A 21,426-nucleotide genomic window follows, 5' to 3' on the forward strand; every position below is an offset into this window, starting at 1 on the left:
CGCTGCTTTAATCGCTACCCCGTCGAAAGGATGAGTAAGTGATTGTCAGAGCTACTGAAAAATAATCGGTGTGCTTCGATAGCCTATAAGCATACCTACGACAGATCAAGCCAACGCGTAGTTCCTAGGTGTCGGATCGATTTTCTTTTCATCCCAAAAATAAAGCAAATATTGGTTCACGACAAAGACGCGTAAGTCATTGACTCTCGATATCTGCCGAGTTATCTAGGGCAAAATAATAGAGAGAAAACTGTATTTGTCTTATCGAATTCTGTAAAAAGCGAAGAAGGAAGGAGTAGTTGTTACAGCTGCAGTGGGGAAAACGAGGTGCTGCTAAAATTTTCTACTGTTATAACTTATATATGTTAACAATCGACAATTTTGGTAATAAATGGTGAATGTTATGCGACACGTGGTGATGATGTTAAATTACGCTCAGTATGAACCGATGCTTTACTCACATCCATGCAGTCTGTATGTACGCGTTCGAAATAAATCGGGACACACCTCGCTCGGTTATTTGTCGTCTTATGCGCCTACAATGTGCGTACTATTTCTTGTGTTGTGGAAGATAAACGTTTCAACCATAAATAAATGTAAGAGTAACAAACACTAAGTACAAGGTAAAAGCCACCGTTACAGTCTGGAGGTCTGGATTAAGGTCGACCCCATCAGTGCGCACACAAGATACCCAGATTGCAAACACACGTCAACTACCTTTGTAAACGACGAATACAAACCGATCTGTCACCAGCGTCAAAATCGTCTTTGCTCATTGGCTAGCCGGCCGATGAGATGAACAGTTTTACATTATTAGGTCGTCCAGTTCTAGATCTTCACGAAGAAAGGTTAACGAAGCGGTTCTAGTACTGCTTAGCAAAGAACTACAGTGAGGCTAAGGAACGCGAAGGAGCAGAGGAAGATGACACAGAGTCGGATCGGCTCCGCATATACACATTGGGCTGCACTTGTTCATGCGCAGAACTGTGTCAGCGCCGGTTGAAGTAATCGGCGTTGCTGTACTCCTGTTTACCAGGCATAACATCTATCTGCTGGGTCGTATACTTGTTGTTTATTTATAATGGATTGTCACCCCGTTCATCTGTATGAGAATACGGGTTTTCTTATAAGCCGAGGCTCCGTGACGGATACCTGGCGTAGATTTGACGTAACGTTATGGACCCTCTATCCTGCTTTCGAGGAAGCGTAGGACAGTCGTCGATATCATGTCTGCTACTCGGTCTTTTCACAGGCCATAAGGAAAACGTCCACAGCGACCATCCTATATATATATATATTAAGTTCGCACATGCATCATGAGAACTGTATAAATTCGTCCACTTGCAAAATATAGCAAACGATCATCGCTTAGATACTGAATATTGCGTTGCAGTTCAACAATAAATATGAATCTGGAAACCCTCTGATCTACAAAATAGGTGGGCTTGTACTTGACTATTCGGGGGTTGTCAATGTTGACCTGTTCACAGTATAAGCAATTGTAGGGATATTCATATAACACAATAAGAACTAAAAAAACACAAAGAAACCTTCTTGAATTAGTCTTCTTCGCACATACGCCTATCATTGCAACTATTATGGTTGGATTTATATGGAGCTATTATGACAATGTCGAAAAGAAGAAAATGTTAGAAAATGAGTCTTATCGCTTGCAGTAAGCGAAGGCGTATGCTAAACTAACGCCGATTCTTGTATCTATTTTAGATCGCATTTAGTATATTACGGGCAAACGCAATTTTCTTATATAAAGCAATATTTTATATGGACGCGGCAATGAAAAAAAAGCTCTATCTTTCATTTATTGCCTCTTCCTCTACATGTTCAATACACTTCAAATACCAGTGATGCGGTGTTATTCTGTGATTTTTTAGTTTGTTGACACGGGTTACATTCAGAGACGCAGGAAGTTCAAAAAGTTACGTTTCAAGTAATTCTCATAGTAGTGCGTTATCTTTCGTACGTTCCGTATATCCTGTAGCAGTTTCCGGCTGTGCGAGAACCCAAACACATAATACTGATATTCGTACGTGCATCTTTTAGAGACGATATGCATTCTATACATAATTATACATTTGAGCATACGGTTAGATATAACTGACCATGAAATTAGTATAGAACAGTCATATTACTCAAATCACATATGTAAAGTTTTTTTATGGGACGGTTTTTATGCCCATATCAGGTTTCCACGTGCACGAAGTGCCCAATCGATTCAAAGCGGCAGACCCGAGGCATAACAAATTCAGGCCCATCAATACTGCCTGTACCGAGTTAGTCTTGAACAAGTTTACAGACTCTGCTATCTGAGTAATCAGAACGAGAAGTGCCAGAATCAAAAAAGATAGCGGGCCGGAAGTCGTAAGACTGCTGATCGATGAGGGATAGAGAGGGCCCACAAAACAGCCAAAAATTACCACCGCTATTTTCGTGGCGCCACAGTGCGTATCAGAGTTTAGTAGTAATATTGAAGGTATGATAAGAAGGGAAGAATAGAACCATAACGAAGAGGATGAAACCCGAAAAGAAAGTAATATCGTTACAAAACGTGATATAGTGAAGGCGATGTAGAATAGGCCGACGAGATGCTGTCCTGTGGCTTCATCGACAGGCTTGCCTGTAGCTTCGAGAAGGTAAGGAATATTTCTCAAAGCAAATGATGTGAGCGCTGTACTGGAGAACACTCCGATGCCAGTGAGGATGACGCGGCACTTCGATGCTGTTAGCGGTGCCGGCGTACTCGCAGGGGAAAGGATCAACACGACACAGAACACAACGGCGACAACGATAGTCGTTCCTCCTGCAACGTATAACAATGACCTAGAGAAAGGCGCAGTATTCAATTAACAGCTGTGAATCCGATGACCTGGATAGGAAAACCGGATTGGCCAAATGTTTTAGCGTATCATTTTTAGGAAATGAGCCTCTGTCTAGCAATGATACTGAAGTGTACCTAAATTCACTTTTGGGCAGTTTCGCAACAATGTTATATGAAATTTTTGACTCTTGTGGAAATTTTTTGCGAGAAATATATTGTAATAGTAGTTAGGTAAGCGCTCAGGTCAGGTCAAACACGAACCTTTCATCTGGCTGTTGTACGTGGACAATAGTAGCAGCGAGGAGCTGTCCTAGTGAGCTGAATGCGTTGAACAAATAGATGACAATACGTGAAACTGAATAGAAAACCGCCTCATTTGTTCTTGAATAAATGGCTACCCTCCAAGTTGACAAAACCAAGTAACAAAATCGACAAATACAGATGAAAGTTAGCTGGTTCCTCTATTTTGAGCGATATACAGCACCTTATCTAAATTCCTATGGCTGAAAAGGCAATTAAATCAAAATAAAAGGGTCTATTCGTAGTAGTCGGTGTCATCAAACAACGTTTTTATTCAGGACACTGTGAACACGGTGAATTTAAAACGGCTGATAGACATATATGTCTACCAGCCGTTTTATTAAATACTAACCGATTTCGACGACTGACTGGCACGCACCGATAATACAGGCCAGAACGTGAGCTGACGCTTTAGTGAAGCCAGTAATCGGAAGCGTCAAAAGGATCGCACCTCGCCCAAGAAGTCCAATCAGGCTTGTCGCCTGTAGTATTCTAACCCGAGAATGAATGGTCGCCACTGGCAAGAAATGGGTAAAGTTGAGTATTTTAACTATCCAAAACTAAAACCAAAACTGGCCTAAAGGCAGGGTTTTATTAAGCTATCTTGATACACGCGTCAAAGAGTCAAGGTATGGATTTCTTTCAAGTGTTGCTTTTATCAGTCGGTTCTGCCTGGGTCTTTTGGTTGCTCTAGTGATCGTCTGAATTACTTTAAAAACAAGTGCTTTCACTGTTTCTGTATTATTTCGCATGAAACAGGACTTATTCTGCAAGTTTTGATAAAATGTCAAGAACGAGATGTTTGCGTTCTACGTTTAATCTATATATAATGCTATTTGTACCATTGATAAGGTAGATAAAGTTAAGGTTATATAATTTATCTTCTTATTTACAAATGTACTGGCAGGGTTTTTTTTGTCAATATAGGTTTGTAGCTGTGCTTCTCAGGATAGTCGACCAATATCTTCGTTTTTATTTTTCCTATTTGTATAATCTTACTATTGAAAGTTTCATCAATTTTTCTCGACTCTTTTCGAGTGTTTCGAGTGCCTAAGGTACGCTAAACGATTCGTTGCGTGTTAGGTAAAACCTATAAATACATCTAGAATATACAATAAATTTCAAATACGGAAGTCAAATTTCTTAGTTTGTTTATTAAGCAAGACTCACTAGATAAAATAAGCTTAAAGCGGCATATTTCCATTGCAATAGCATATTTACAAAGCCGCAATAAGGACGAAAACCAGATATATGTTGCTGTTTAATTTTCTAAATAATAATAACTATCTTCATTATGAATCATCATTTACTTCGTTAGCTAGTCTGTCTGACTACCTACGTATATGAGGAGTAAATTCTTCAGATTTGATAATTATAACTTGGTAATGGCATGATTATTCAGCCACAGCTTAGCTCAATCTCCTTAATCAATAATATCGATCAGAGCTATTGTGCATTGATAGAATAAAATCAAGGGTAAATTCAAACCTGTGATGTGTACTTCCTGAACGATGGATAGTTTTCAATAACGTTAGATAGGTTTTTTTTAATCTATTTTATGTAGCACAAGGCTGCTAATAATCTGTCTCTTGATCTTATGCTACGTATGATGAGTATGCGATTACGCACGAAAGTGTTTTAACCAGACAACGTTTGCCATTTTCGTTCGTTGCACGTCTCGTGGGCACCTAACATTATTCAAGGTAAAATCAATTCCACTGAGACATTTTTTGCCCTGAACATCGAATAACCTCAGACGAGACTTTCCCGCTAGTACTTACCTACAAAACATGACAAAATACTGCCAGCACGTACACCAACGTGAATACAGCCCACACTGAGAAAGTCAAAATCATCCTTCAGACCTGATAGATCAGAGCCACTCAAGTGGATTACTCCATCGGTCAATCCCTGTAGAGATGATTTGAAAAAATGTTACAAATATGCGTCCATTACATATGAAATCAGACGTGTGCAGCCATTCTACCTGCGTTACAATTGTATCATACAATAAAAGCTTAATTTTATTAGGGCACTTGTTATAATTTGATTGATTATAATTGAATTTCAAATTGAATAATAATAATAATAATAATCAAATAAAAAGCCTAACTGATAAATGCGATAACATTTATGTTGCTAGATCCAGTGATACATTCGCAAGCGAAATTACCCCCACACCTTTTGCGTGATACTAAGGGGGTTACAGCCGTCTCAAAAATGACGTGCGACACCTGTGTCTACATATAGGGTATAATTTTGAATTGTATGTATCACTCTGAGTGACGATTTTTCATAGAGTATTTCTGTCGGGCTTTTTAGTCTTGAGACATTTGAGAATACCGGTAAAGCCACCCCTAAAAAGCTCAAGGACGAATCAATTTTACCGTTGATGATAACGCTAATTATTCCAACGTTGTATTCTGTTTATCAGAAGTTTTGATTAGACATCAGGCGATCGTCGTAGGTTTGCTTTAAACCACGCCCACGTAACTAGCAGCCGAATACGGCTTCGAGATTGGAAAAAGCGGAGCAGTACTGCCTATGTATGCAATATCTATAAACGACCTAATCCAAATGAGATTAACACGCCTCTTTCGTTTTCTACTGTACGTCCTTGTTTTGTTATCAAACCTGTGCTATAGCAGCGAAGATGACATTTAACGCGCTAATGGCTGTCAAAAACATTGTGAGAAATTTCGTCACATCCCGTCACAAAGTTTTCACCAAAAATTCCTTCGTTATTCCGAAGTTGCCATCATTATATACGTGAAGCGGTACAACCGGAACACGTATGAATGACTATGATATGATTATATTCTATATGTGATAAATACTGAAGCACGTTACTATTATTCAGACTTCTGTCACGTCAGGCACTTGCAAACTATCGGTGCGAAGCACAGCAGCACTTTCGGCTTCAACTTGAACGTCGGCTAAAAGCTTCTAGTCAACTGAAGTTCCACACGCTCCTGTGATCGGCTTCTCGTTATGAAAATGGCTATCAGAGGGACCCTTCCCTTGACTGAACCCCTCCTCAAGTTTCGTCGTTTCAAATATTTCTTGTAGGCCCCTTGCTTTTATCATCATAACCATTATCACCGTTATTACTGAAATTCTAGTTTCTTATGTCTGCTTTTGAAATTACCTTGACTTGAAGTATTTGCGATGCCGATAGCCTGATAGATGAGTTACATATTAGAATGAAAAAAAGCAGCAGCTTAGGCGGGTGATTGTTGCTGAATGGACAGAAAAGGAGCCGTTTGCTCATCTATACGCAAATGTTTGTGCGTGCATGCGTATGTATGTGTGCGCTTGTATGTGCGTGCGCGAAGGATGAAGGTAAGTCAAGAGAACTTCAATAAAGAGAAGATGGCTTGAAGTAGAAGGCACGAATCAACAAAAGAAATGAAACGCCGTCAGTAGGTAACGATGGATCTGTAGGGACAATGAACGCTCATCTTTTCTACTGATCTCCTGCTGATCCATTCCCAGTTCTGTTTAGAAGTTGCTTAGTTATTGGAATCGACGTACATAAAGATCAATTACAGAATAGATCAAGGCCGTGGCCTGATCAAGTGCGAGGAGTTTTATAGTTGCGTTTGCTTGACAATTCTTAATAAGCACGGACGTAAAAATCGTTGCCATACTTACATATTTCAACAACCAGCATTTACGAAAGGGTAGTTACATCAATTTTCGAGGTCGGTGTATCCGATATCACAAAGTACGGAGGGCTGTAACGCAATTGATAAATATTATATTATACGGCACTCATTCAAAAATGATATTTGCGCTATTAAAAGTAAAGTGAATCTTACAAGCATCGAACAGTAATATATATATATATATAAATAATGAACGTGTCAAGGGCTGGTGCTGCGGTTCAATTGCCGCCGGTAGCTACAACTAGTATTGCATTTCCAACCCACGAAGAGTAATGGTGTTCCTTGGGCCTGATATTGCTCGTTATCCCTTACATTTAGAACGCTAGTCATTCCGCGATGTTAATATGGGTCTAATGTTTGGATAATGGACAAAATCGATTATATGAAAAATAGGACACGATACGTAACTAGTGGTCGAATGAACTGAAATCGTAAGCCTTTTCTCTTCATGGCAATTTGTTTGCTGATATCTATTCCACAAGCCACAAGCAAGAAAAAGTACCACTGGATTTTATACTTATTTGAATGTACGCTTTCCTTCTAAACAGTTATTTTGTTTGTGTCAAAGCAATAGGTTTTGTGTGGCCGATAATCCCGTGGATACTGTCATATTTAATTTTTTCAGGCAAATTATGAGAGACTCTGTAATAAGTTAGTGCTCGTCGGCCAGCAGCATCGGACGCAAGGCTCAAGACGATGAACTACATAACAAAAACACAATGGGTAGCTGCAAATTGTCACGCACAAACTCGGCGCTTATACAAGAGCATGGTATAGGTTGGTCGTCTTTGAAGTAAAGAGGGAAGATCATTTTTCGTACGTAGGAGTTAATGGCCAGTGAACACCAAATGCAAGACTTTATGGTGGTTCGTGGGTTGTGATTAAAGGCCAAAAACGTTTAAGCGATATGGCAGGGGCCGAAGATTCGATTGAGAGGATCAATATAAGAGATAAGAGTAGCGTTTCAAGCTAACAAATGTTGATATATAAAAAGAAAGTAGATAAATGAGATTAATTGTAAACAGATTGTTCTATTGGAGATTTATATAGGAAATGCTTGACTTTAACTTCTTGTAGCGAACGGGATTCGTAGTTCGAAACGGAGGTTTTTGCTGTCTTTATTAGAACGTTGTTATACCTTTATATACGTAACATATATACCGAAAGGCCCATGACTAATAAATTCCCATTAGACGGTTTATTCTGTACTGTGTATGGCCTGTTCTACTTGACGTAATCGGTGACCCCTTGCTACAATATTGGCTCAGTCTAAAATTAGACTGTAATGCCGGAGCAAATAATAGGGCATCTATAGGAAGAGGTTACGTAAAATAATAATAAAAAAACAGTAAGAACTACATTGGCCATAAGGGAGATTACACTTAAATCATTGTTCGCGAAGAAATGAAATGTAACGTTGAGGAGAAAGTGATCGGCAGTACGAACTAGCCAACTGACAGATACGATGATATGCAGAAAGTAATAGCGGTACCGTACTACTGAACATTTATACAAATTCTCGAAATAGGATGGTTTACGGTAAAATAAAACGCTCGAAATTTGCTCAGGTGTTTATTACGACACCTTCTGGCTTGAAAGTTTCGCTCATTACATTATTTTTTATAATATGCCTATTTACATGCGCGCCGAAGGCGGATTCATTCGTGGAGACCATGCTAGATGCACTAGTTTCCAGAAGACACACTGTTAATCGATTCGTTGCTTTGGACGAAAGCTCTTACGGCAAGCAACAAAAGTAACTGCAAAATGGTCAACGTGACCAGCCGGCCCGCAGTTGTTAAAGTTGCATTTTTAAGAAATAGAAGTTGTAGTTTTATGTAACAGTCTCGCCTCGTCCTGCGCCAAGCAAACCTATTTTATTCATGATATTAAAATAACGCGCTACATGCACAGCGAATCAGACCAGCTGGAACAGGGAAATTCTTCACGGTTTCGTCTAATCTTTCAATGACGTTTGTTCCCTGGCGTCACCTGTCCTACTCATTTTGCTTTAGCCTCATCACAAAATACCTGCACAAAACGTGCCTGTTATTACAAAAGTATCTGTTACAACAGTCGCAGGCGGCTTTTTTGATGGTGCATTTTTTGCACCGTAAACTGCGTCCTAGGCGTTTATTAAGCGCGGTACAATCGAGGACGGTAGTTGGCCTAACGTGTTGAAACGTCTTGCAGGGGAAAAGACCTCGCAGAAGAGTTAAAGGTAAGCCGATCATAATACTTGCACTCCGTCGCTGAAACGATTGCGCCTATCAAGTGGGTACATGCTGTTGAGGTTGGAACAAACAGTATTTCTCTCTGCCGTAAACAGCCACCGTAAGCAGTAAATGTAGATCCGATTGAATCGTTATTGATTGAAACACAAGTGCTGGTAAATCTAAAAAAAAGTGTTTCAGATCAAATTAACAAGATATATAAAATGGGCCTAACTAGCTTGTCGAAGTTCTCGCTCGATTTTTCGATACTGGACATCTAAAACAACTGGCAGCTTAAATGTAGTGTTGCGTTTTAAAATAACTTCATAAATCCGGGAAAAATTATTTTGGCCAACTTGTTGTTGTACGGTATGATCTTGCAATATTTATAGGCCTTTTGCCTTAACCGTTCAAATGGCTGAATGTTATATCATATTGTTTCAAGTGGAACAGTATGGTATGCCTGCAAACGTAATTTATGTCTCTGGACACGTTTTGTGGAAACGACAACACCTGAAATAACCTACTTCCAGTTCTTCATTGAAATCTGTTGTTGAGCAATAGTTTAGCTAGTATGGTAGTAACAATCAGCTAATCCACACGTACCTTTTTCATGCATAGGACATTCCAGTAATTTCCAGCTAACCTTTTTGCGCTCGAAAAATAAAGCAAGAACTAAGTTAGTCTACATAGACAAAGAGAAGCTAAATATTACATACGGTGATGCAAGATAGAAGCATATCCCTAAAGCCTTATATTTAGAAAACTGTCAACTCCTGGAGAGAGCGTTAACGTATTGATAGCGATATTGTTTGTTCAAATCGAAACTTGAGTGGTTTGTAAGCTCCTGTCCAATAAGTTCTTAAGTTCGATTTGTTACTATGAATAGGCTCTTCGATTGTCCTCAGTAAAGAGTAGTTATTTTCAGATGTAAACTCAAATTCACCACCGATTTATTTATTTATAGAATCCGCACTAGAGAAATCAAGCGTTGGCCATCGCAACTACAACAGGCTATCGTGGATATGACTCAAACTTTCGTCAAACCTTGCCTTTGAAGAAATAGAAGAACTGGTTTTTGTTATTCTTGTTTACATAAAAATACTTGAGCTAGCAGAACCACTCTAGCTTTCGAGTTTTATGTCTGGTATCCCATCAGACAGGCAGGTCGGTTGAGCGAGCAAAGGGAGTGTGTCTACAGCCGTGTTTTAACCCAGACTACAATGTGTCCGTAACACTGGGAGACAACTCCATTACTCCACAAAGCTACAATAGAGACAGGTTATCATAACGTATACATGATTTTGGAGGCTTTCTTGGATATAATTTTTTTATGAGATAAAAGATAGTTCTTTTTAAAAATTGTGTGCTACCATACCAGAAATAATACAGCATAATACACATAGAGCGATTGTCAATAGTGGAGAAATCAATGGCAACGAGTGGCAAATAAATGGTGTCTATGTAGCATATAGTTACATAACTATCTGTAGGTACTGTGACATTAGTACGACATTTGTTGTTTCCGTGTCCCAGTTTTTCGTTCTGTCTTGCTGTGAAGATAAAACGAAATGAAGATATCGAACTAATATAATAAACAACGATTTAAACGGCTGTTTTCTAAACCGATAGTCTTTGCAAACACGTATAAGATATGTATACGTAAGATCATTGGTTGTTTGAGTCGTTTTTATAACCTGCACGCGTTTTATTCTTTAGCTGGGCCTGTTTCAGCATGACGTTCCCGAAGTTTCATAGACGACCCTGCGTGGCCAAGCGTGCGCCCGTTTCGCCTGGAAAAGATGATAAATAATGCATTTCCTATTCGTCCGCTGTGTGTGCTAGATTCATGTATATGCTAACGTACATACGCTGTTTCTAACTCTACGGATGCTTGAGCCATCTATTGAATTAAATGATCTCAGTATGAACGGTCATCGAAAAAGTTGTGCTCTTCGATACAAGCATATTTGTAGGGTTTAAAATAAATATTGCAACGGTAGTTCCACAGGTCAGACTACTTAGATCATTACAAAAGCGTCTATTTCTGTTCAGTAGTTGTCTGCTACCGTTAAAGGAAGACAGAGACATTTCTACAAATGGTTATAGTGCAACAATCATAAGCTGTCTACTTTTGGGAGAGAATTACACCGCGTCATAGTCTTTTTGAGCTGAAGGCACATGGTCATCATAACTATGTATAGTTTTGATCTATAATAAAGGGAAACTATTTTCATACAGTTTCACATCGTACACCAACGTAATACTTTCTATTCACCACAATATCGTTTCAACGGCTACGTAATAATAAACAAGTAACCCAAAGAATGAGGATTCACCAACCACGCAACTACAATTATTAACTCAATTTGACGCGAGAAAAGAAGATAAAAAGATGAGCCTTTGCTATCCTGTCTTCACGGGCGATGCATCTGTCAGTCTTCACGATGAAATCCTACCACGGAAAAGGCTGAAGACATAGGATAGGATAGGAAACGTGTCTACAGTGTGTCTCAGGGGCTTTCGAGCAAAGTGAGACACGAGCTCAGAAACACCAAAAGGAGGACAACAGCAGCCAAACAAACAGCAGAATTCTTTAGCACCGCGCACTTACCCTTCCCGTTAAACCCACTCTCTGTGCCCCGTTTTTCATACAACGTTATAGGCAGTGGAGATCAAGACAGTGACACCGCTTGAAACGGAGGCGACCTCTCCAGGACAATAGGAAAAAGTAGGCGGAGCGATACCTCTAGTTGGGGCTGGCGAGGTGACACGGTCGCCTAACCACCTCACACGCTGCTCTTCCACCAACAGGCCCCTCGCTTATAAGAACGTTATGGCCACTGATAGATCACGTCTCATGGGAAACGGCACGTGCACACGTCCAAACAGATGCATATAGTACACGGAAAAGGGCTTGAGGGGTTACATTACAAGGCTAGGTCTTTACAGTGCCAGAAAATAACGTTAACATGAGGCGGAACAAAGTACGATCCTAGTATCGAATGTTTCAAAGCTAAAGCCGCTCTTTTCTTCCACGATTTGCCTTCATGCGTTCCAGCACTTGTATACAGAAACACGGTCAATCCGAGAGCGCGACACCTAGGAAAAGAGCAATTGGATAGGCAAAAAGAATAGAGGCAAAAGAAGGAATGAATGACGCAATACTGTTGTGACTGAAACTTCTCATTGAATGTTGCTTCCATTGGATAGTAAGTAATTTTGTTTCTTTACACTAAGAACTAGTCATCGTGTATTTGTTTTTCCTACACGTTACTCTTCTTTATTATTTGGAAAGGGCAAACTGAATAAAGTATGTAGTTCCCCGACGTTTTGCCACTTGAAATTACATTGGTAGTTCGAGTTGTTTGTTAGGCCGTGTTATGGGCTGTTCACGCAAAAAAGTGGCTTATGTGAAGGTCACATACCAAGATTAGCTGTATATATGTGTTGCAGTTGAAATGGCAAACTTAGAACTTCGACTCACTGTGCAACTCAGTCACCTGTTCTCCACTCCTAGCCGATTTCGACATGGCCTGTAATTGAACAGGCCATAAAAGAGTGAGTCTAAGTGCCCATCTCGTGCTGGCATGTTTACCAGAGACGTGACTAAGGATAAATACGGTTCTGAGGTACCCTTGTTAGACCCTATTGCGCCGCCTGATAAATGAGTACGTTTTTCAATCTGTCTTTTTAAAAACTACAGTCGCAGTGAGGTCGTGTCCAATTGTATCGTCAACCATTCAAATAGATTAAGATCGAATAGCAAATAATTTCAGCTTAAAAAGTACGATTTTCAAGAGGCTCGCTTATTAACTTGGCTACTCGATGATGGTCACGTAAGTACCTAAATGGGATATTACTACGCTCGACAATCAGTAAGAGTATAAAGAAAAGCTGCTGACTTCTTATGAGTATTTTTTCACTTTTCTAGCATTTATAAAGCACACATAAATTACTACGACCATACCAAAAATGTAGATGTTTGCCAAAAGCAGGAATCAATACAGGCACATAAAAGCAAAGCGGAAAAATGTCTCATAGCGGAAAAAGAAGCAAATTATTATAAAGCGTTGCTTCAACAGTACAAAGAAAGGTGCAGATCACTAGCTTTATGCTGCTAATAAAAGTAATGCCTAAATAATACTCTAAGCAATGGTTTCCCAAAGGCTAACCAACTATTGTGGGAAGGCTATAGGAGTTGGCTTTGTCCTTAGAACCTTCACTGAATATTCAGGCGTTTGCGACAGATATTCACAAGATGGCCTTTTTACCCTCAAGGGAACTCACGAACCGGTGCGCAGAGTGTCCGTTCAGATTGTTGATCGTATGCTGCGTCAGCCAGCCTTAAAATACAGGTGCCTGAATACTGATTGGTGAAAATGCTTATGGAAGAAGGAGTAAATTGGATAAGAACCAGACCGTGAAAAAAAACACACAAACACGTATGTATGCTATATAATAAGCCGATATAATATGCATTTATGTTTTTCATGTTCTAATTTTTGCTTTTATTTATTTGAAAGGTTCTAGTAATTCTGCCAGGGAATGTCTGTTGAATCGTACATACGTAACGCAGACAAACTAATTTTTTTACGTATTAGCCATAAGTTATTTCCTTTCCTGTATGGAACAGCCACTACATTGACAGCTCAAATCAAATGTTTTTCTTGTTAAATCTAAGTTGAATAGCCAATAAAACTGGTGGTTTGCGTTTGACTAACAATGTACCTTATAACCACGTAACATCCAGTTGCTTAAAATAAGAAACGGCTTTTTTCAGTATATGAACACATACGTTTTTCTGGAAAGCAAAAAAAATGTAACACAAAAAATATTTCTTTTTGATTACTAAAGTAAGCTTTGCCATGACGTACGTCTGCGGCTGCGTATACACACAAACCCTGCAAAACATTGGTAATAATCAGTCAAAATTTTTAACATAGCGTCTATGTATAATACATCCCGACATGATACATCCATCCGCACAGAAAGCATCCGATTCTATCTCTGCCCATTCACTTGTGTCTATCCGACGCATTTTGGAGCGTTTCTATCGTTGCCGCTTTCCTTGACGTGGTCCTCTTCTCCTTCCTCTTTCTTCCCTAAGTAATAGTAGCACGTGAGTTCAAGCAGGCCTGTCCGATTGCTCATTTCGTTGCAGGTAGCAGTAGCAACAATACTCTTCAACGGCAGCAGCAGTAACAGCGTGACGCCGAGCCTGCTGACCCAACGTTCCCCTAATAAAGTTGGTTCATTGCCTCACCGCCTACCCCCGATTTCAGTGGCGGCTAATGACTAGAGAGCGGCTAATAATTTCCCAACTATGCTGGTCTGTATGTGCTACTAGTTTCCTAACCTCTGACGTCCAGTTTGCCTGAGGGGCTTCCAACTTGCGTCCGACATGGCGTGTGCTCCGTGGCAATGCTGGAGGAGGTAAACCTCTCCCTGACTTAGGATAGTGGGCGAGGGGGGTCGAGGATATTATCAAGGCGTAGACCTTGATGGTCTACGGAGGACGGCAAAAGAAAATGCGTTAGAGTATAAGACGGGGATGCGGGACCGGAGAAATAAAGCAACAGTTCATGGATTCTTCGTCCTCGGCCTCCTTCTCGTCGTCTACTGCGGCCACCGCTGCTGGCCGCCCATTGTTACAGCCATTTTTAGTCTGTAGTGGGATGTTGATGCCTAAAAATGAGCGCATCCCCAGATCCAAAGTAAGCCGAGCAGCATCTAGAGGCTAAACTCGGCAGTTCATCCCTCTGTCACACACATGTTTCTCCGATATCCAAGATCTCAACTAAGAAAAAGCTTCCTGCTGTCTTTTTTCCGATCCCCGTTCTTGTTCTATCTTTTGCCTACCTACGACCTCCATTGTTGACATTTGTCGAAACCCTTCGCTGGACAATGTGATGATGACGACAACCTGTACTGTAGCAGCATGTAGAATGTCAGGCTTCGGTCCGTTCCCGTTCTCCGCACCGTTCACTCTCTGTAATTATAGAGCCTCATTTCCTCTTATTGTAGTAGATTAATAACGGATAGCGTCAAATAGACACGGTCCTATCGTGTTGCGAACGCAGTTAACGGCAAAAGTAGTTGTCCATACAGCAGGCCTGAATAGAATGACAAGTGCATTTTATCTGGTTATACAGCAATGTTATGTGGGTGTTATGGAAAAAGACAGAAATGCATGTTATATAACATCATTGCATGCTATGCAATGATGTTATTTAAGGTCATTTTTGATTAAGGAATCAACAGTGATGGTATTTAAGATAATTTCTTAATTTCTGCGGGAACCCGCAATGATATAGATCTACGTAGATATAATAAAGTTTATACTGTACACAAATTATGGCAAACTGACACGAGCAGCCGTAGGTTTGTTTAGTAGAAATGTATCGTGCAAGCTTCGTTGTAGTTTTTCAAAGCAAAAATGTTCGGCTCTGTTACGAACACAAGCGGACCGACGGCATGGAGCCCTATTGTACTCGTAGGACCAAACAAGGCCGATATGATTTGCAATAATTGTAAAATTTATTGCAGTTCGTCATCTTAGTCGATCTCAAATTTAACTGATAAACGAAAAGGAACTTTCTAAATGAACAAAAAAAGTCTGATTTGTTAAGACAAAACTTGATACGTGGAACACGGGCAACCTGAAAATGGGCCGCAGGAAATTTTTATATAATTTAAATGGCAAAGTATTTGGAGAAAAGAAAATGATAGTATCTTCTTGGATGAAGGGTCTGTGTTAATGTTTGACGCGTATTGCGTATGAATTTCTAGAAGCAGACGCTCATGACAATGGTTTATGAAGAGAATAGTCTCTATCCAGCATAATAATTTAGCACCCGTTAGCTTCTATATCATTGAATTTAAAAGCTTAATTTGAGCTATGCAAGTGCAGAACTCTCAGGGACTAAAAAAACTCTGTCTAAAAACCCTATCTGTGTATTACTATTAATGATAACAAAGTTTATAAATGGTTAGTGCACAGATCGCACATAGATTGTCGAAAGTATTGATTGTTACCGTTGCACTGCATTTATTATGTATGACGGCAATTCAACGATTGCTCTATTGGTTATTTAAAAACATGCTGAATTATATGAATTATTTGTATATGTCTGTGTGCGTATTTTACATTTGTAACTCAGTAATAACCAGGGTCTGAACACTCAGATTCGAGAGATTTTTTAAAGGTCTTTCTTTGATACAAGAGATATGGCGAATGTTATCGATCACATTATTTTTACAGAACCGAACGTAGACCGTCTAGCCAATGATGATACACGTAATAAGCAAAAACATTCCCATGCTCACTCATACGTATATTTCTAATAATTCATTTTTCTCGATAAATTAATCTGAATCAGCGTAATGCTTACTCGCCTGTTGCTAGAGGCATTGAGTTAGTGCTGTGCTAACCTGCAGCATAATCAGCGAAATGATGGAAGATTCCCAGGTTCTCAATCAGCGTATAGATTTTGACGCGCCAGGTTCCTCTCGTCCTTAGCATATCGGATTGAGCGGTTAAATTAAGCCAAAATATGTATATCTCACTAGAAACAGACTCAGCCAACAGTCTGTCTGATGGAATGTCTAACGGCGGTACCAGACGTAAAACTCGAAATATGGAGACAGCATATATCGGTGAAGATTTTCAAAACGACTGAGACCCCGCGAAAATTCAAATTTAATGTGTATCACATTGACTGAGTCGAAAATCCAAAATAAGTCATGCTTATATAAGTTAGAGTGCATCATGCTCATAAAATATGGCGAGTGCGATAGGAATTAGACCGAAATATGCGTCGTCATAATATTTTTGTCTCAGGTCGTGATGTGCTGAAGAGTTAATATTGAGAATACTGTTTTGTCACAGCCATTTTTTTTCCGCTCAGCAAAAAAGATATCGGTGGACCACTGAAATTTGTATATAATGGTATATGTATGCACTATTGCCCTATTAGCCGCACAACTACTGATTCGATCCCTGCATCAACAATTAAATCCGTCTTTGCTTGCCTTCGAATAGGCAGATTCGGGTCAACCTGCTATGGGTAGGTAGAAATTGGTGCGTTTGATCGACTCAGAACTTCTTCAACAAGAACACAGATGCGGATTTTCCATGCTCGGCCACTTTGTATAGTTATGGTTACTGCTAAGGCTGTACAGTTGATATCCATGTGCACTAATAGATTTTCAATGCTCTAATGTAATTTTGTATGTGCACGAGATATGATTCAAATGTCACAGGAAACTTTCAGTTTTCCACAGGCGGAAACTACATGTAAAGATGTTTGACAGACCAAGTCGTTATGGTTTAGGAACGCAAGATTTAGAATACAGTTATTGAGGGATAGAAAAGGTTAGTTATTTTAAAATGGGGGTACTTCAGCCAGAATTGATAGAAAGATACGTGTCTTTTTTGTGGTTAGGTGTTTGTTGGGGAAGGCCCAAAGCAACTTGTGAAACTGGGTTTGAAAATATAACAGATGTTTTGCTTGGGTTACATTGTATGAAGGTGATGACTCACGAATTTCTCTTAATTAAACAAGAATTTAACGCTATAATGAACGATTTGAGTCACGTCTCATAGCAACCAAGGTTAATCATATAGTAATTTATAATGAGCTATGAAAAAGGAAAAATTGTTTAAACTTTTGATGAGCGTATCATAAACGGAAAGCACAGCAGTGTTTGTAGCGTGGCGATGAGCCCATCTCTTTTTTCGTTTTAATCTCTTTCAAAGATTACAGTTAGTAGCGTATTTGCATGAGCTGTACATGGGGAAGTTCAATAACTTAGCTTGCAAATAATCTTTTATGTGACTCTATCTATGAGTGGATTTCAAATTATAGCAAGGTGAACGGGTATTACCAATAAAATAGGGTGTAAGAAAATGGGATTCAAGCCCAGAGCAAATACCCAAAAGTGACACGAAATAATTAAAATAATATTATCAATGAGACATTGCCGAGTATTTATTCCTTTTTGCCAGGTAGTAATAAAAATCATGAAAATATGTATCATTAACAACTATAATCATATTATACACAGCCTAAACAGAACAGTAAGGCTCCAGCTAGTATTTAACAAAGGTCCTGAATGATATCACAAGTTAATAAAACCACCCTCAGCTGAACGAAGAAACTCAGTGAAGCTACCAAAGATAATTGAATAATAGCTGTTGAGTGCAATTCTTAAAAAAACTCTGTGAAGTCTGGCAAACAGGTGCTAAGGTTGGTTTTGATCTTAACGTCAAAGACCCTGAATAGGCAATCGCTTCAAACCAGATTGACGCATTAGCCCTTCGTTGAAATCTTCTTTGTTTTCCTTTTTTAGCTCACGACAGCGTGTTTCCTGTGTACACTCTCGAGCCACTAACATTAAGTTATATGCCACGAGGCGAAGCTACCTAACAAATTACATAAAAAGCAGAACCTTAGTGAGGTACACCGCAGATGATTGTAATGGTGGGCGTTTTATGATAATCGTTTGTTTGATAAATTGATATCGTTTACGTGTCTCACTATGCGTTATTGAACTGGCGGGATTGGTGCCTGCAACAAAAAGGCGTTCATTTCTGCTTCCTTGTATAGAATTTCAGCTCAACTTTATCTTAAAAGCCCGTCGGGTTTCTGGAACGAGGAGACATTTGAAGCCACAACGTTACCATTAAGTAGCTTCTAGAAGAATATGAACCGAAGGTAGAGTTTCTACGACTTCGGCGCTTTTAATGTATAAAAGTGAAATGTGGTGTGTATCAGCTGAGCCTTCCATTGATTCTTCCAGAGGAAAGAAAAGTTTTCTGAACAGAGTCATGTTTATTCGAATTATTTTTTAGATATACGGGCCGTTCCACTAATTGTGTTCTTTATAATTTAAACTCATAGAAACGCCAAGAAAATGATATATCATATATTAGGTTGGAGTTTGAGTCACTGCGATTTTTTCAATAAGGTTTCGTCAATTTTACTACTTTTTTGGTAATTTCTACATGTCATTCGCAAGTTCTTCACATCTCCTCTGTAATTCAATTGTAATTTCGAGTTTAGGTGAAAATTATTGGTGAACAAAATGCATTTTTGTCACCTACCGTATTTTTGTATTAATGGGCAAACATCTTCTTTAAAAGTCTAGTATACTTGTGGCGTGCACAGTCAAGACTCTTAGATTGAGAGTGCTGCTAGAAGATGCTTGCTAAGTTTAAGATTAAAGCCTTAGAACTCTAGAACGTATCCTAACCTGGTCGGCAATCGTAGGTCGATGAGGATCCCGAATAGTGAACAGCTCGTTAACTGGGCAAGAAATTATGCTGCGAACACCACGCGATTGTCAAACATAGTTGCATGTATGTCACTTCACTAGAAATTAGGAGACCAAATGTTTCAGGAACTGAGTGAGGCGTGCAAGGAAACAGGGTCCCCTAGTGACTCTTTAGATTTCGTCCCGCAGCCGACAATACATAACGACAGTAACGGGTTTTTTAGGCAAAATTATCTCTAGAGACGGGAAGTGGCGTCTCCACGGTGACACAATGTAAGGACGCTAATTGGAAGTTCTGGAGGGTAGGCCTAAAAAATAGATTGGTTAAGAACTAGGAGAAGGTCGTGGAGAATGGTGATGGAGATTCATTTCACAACGCTAACTCTAATTTGTTTCGTTTTCAACAAATTGTAATCTCAGAATGTAAGAATAAGTTATGGTGCTCTCTCGTTTATTACACAGATTAATAAACGTAATGTTAATTTTTAGTTCATGTTGTAACTACAGGTTACTACAATAGTGATGATACTGTTATGTGTATTAATAAGCACAGGTGTAAAAAATAAGCACTAAAAATAATTATTTAATTCACCATTTATGTGTACTGTACAATTGCTGACTAGATTTCACGACAACCGAGAACTAGGCTATTAAGGATATACCGATGGAGAGATGATAAACTGCGTAAAATAGCCAACAATTCAACAATGAGCAGCTCTTTGAGTTCTGCTACAATAAAGCACGTCGCAACAACCGTTGCACTGGTAGTCCAGGAGCCTGTGAAGGTACAGATGTTCATTTATAAGCGACCCATATATAAAAGCTGTGACCTAGAAAATTATGTTATCTATACTCTGTCGTATTGAACCAAGTGCTGATAATAGACATAAATGACGCATAGCTCTCTATAATATATGCATAATGCCATCTATTACACTTATTAGGATATAGAAATCTCCGCATTATCTGTTATGTTACTAATCGAGTCCAGGCCGTATCTGGTGTCTTGCCACCCGCCGAGATACGTATTGACATACCGACGGAACATTCTCAGACTCTTACCCAGAACATAGAAATGAAATCAAGCGTTAGCTTCGTCCTCATCACTTCACTTTGACGAACAGCTAAATCAATTTTTTTTGCTTCCGAATGCTACAATGTACAGCTCGCCATGTTTTTGTAGGGACATCGAAAAGCCAAAAACTTGGAAAGTCAGCCCTAAACTGTGATAGAAAAAAAGTAAAAGATCATATTATTAATTGGAACTGTTTAGGAGAGCTTCAAATGAGACAGAAACAAGAGACACACAGTCCTGGTTTAATTGGTTATTATGCTTGCAGCCGAAAAAAAACCTTATTTTTGAAGCTTGGCCACAGGATATTCTATAGAATGGTAAAAAATATTAAATACAATATACGCAACCTTTATAGAGAGTTACTGGTACACTACGGTAGCCATAGTATAACATAGCATGTAGATTCACGTAGTGCTCATCCCAGAATTATAGCAGCATAATTATAGCTTCAAAAGCTTATGACCATGTATTAGGTAGGCATCTACAGAACTAGTTTACCTGTGACTGTTTTGGCCACTTCATCGGTTTCTCGTTCGTGATTTACATATTCCGAGAGTTTCCCAATTTCCATAGTATTGCCATCCAGCCGATATGCCGAAGCGCTTACTTATGCGGCGCTTATGGATGTCGAAAGACCTGCGACCTTGAAATCAAGAAACACCACTGTAGAACGGATTTTAAATTGCACGGTCGTTTTCTGCACACTTTAAAGAAAAATAACTATTCGTTAATAAAACGGTAAAAGGATAAAGAAAAAAAAATAAATAAAGGTTAAAAAAATAAAGCCATTTAATACGCAATAAAATTGCGCGTCTAATACGAAGTTCGGTTCGGAACAAGGTAAGTTTTCAGTGACGACACCGGAAACTAATAACTGATATTTTTACTCTCCCTATAATGCAGCCACACTGGGGTAATGTCTCAGCTTATCTCTTTTGCATAGGGCTGGTTTAAAGATACCGAGATCATACAGGCAAGGGTAGGCATCAAATTGTCGACATTTTCGTTACTGCATCAGGGCCAATGCTCTTGATTGACATCGTACACATTTGCCAG

General features: G+C 39.3%; 1 protein-coding gene across 1 annotated transcript; it reads right to left on the minus strand.

The window, feature by feature from the left end:
* Positions 1-1,811: 1,811 nt before the first annotated feature.
* Positions 1,812-6,060, minus strand: LOC111263503 (uncharacterized). Its single transcript, XM_022838625.2, has 5 exons — positions 5,771-6,060; positions 4,918-5,047; positions 3,489-3,653; positions 3,098-3,230; positions 1,812-2,838 (listed from the first exon to the last, which is right to left on the minus strand). The coding sequence occupies exons 1-5, from the start codon at positions 5,822-5,824 to the stop codon at positions 2,175-2,177; spliced, it is 1,146 nt and encodes a 381-aa protein (XP_022694360.1). The 5' UTR covers positions 5,825-6,060; the 3' UTR covers positions 1,812-2,174.
* Positions 6,061-21,426: the final 15,366 nt, after the last annotated feature.

The sequence above is a fragment of the Varroa jacobsoni genome, unplaced genomic scaffold, assembly GCF_002532875.2.
Source record: "Varroa jacobsoni isolate VJ856 unplaced genomic scaffold, vjacob_1.0 scaffold_772, whole genome shotgun sequence".
NCBI lineage: Eukaryota > Metazoa > Arthropoda > Arachnida > Mesostigmata > Varroidae > Varroa > Varroa jacobsoni.

Coding starts and splice junctions, on each gene's coding strand:
- LOC111263503 (XM_022838625.2), bottom strand. CDS start 5,824: ATGTTTTTGACAGCCATTAGCGCGTTAAATGTCATCTTCGCTGCTATA. Junction 5,048..5,770: donor TCTTCGCTGCTATAGCACAG/GTTTGATAACAA, acceptor TCATCTCTACAG/GGATTGACCGATGGAGTAAT. Junction 3,231..3,488: donor CCAGTCAGTCGTCGAAATCG/GTTAGTATTTAA, acceptor CTTGGAGGGTAG/CCATTTATTCAAGAACAAAT.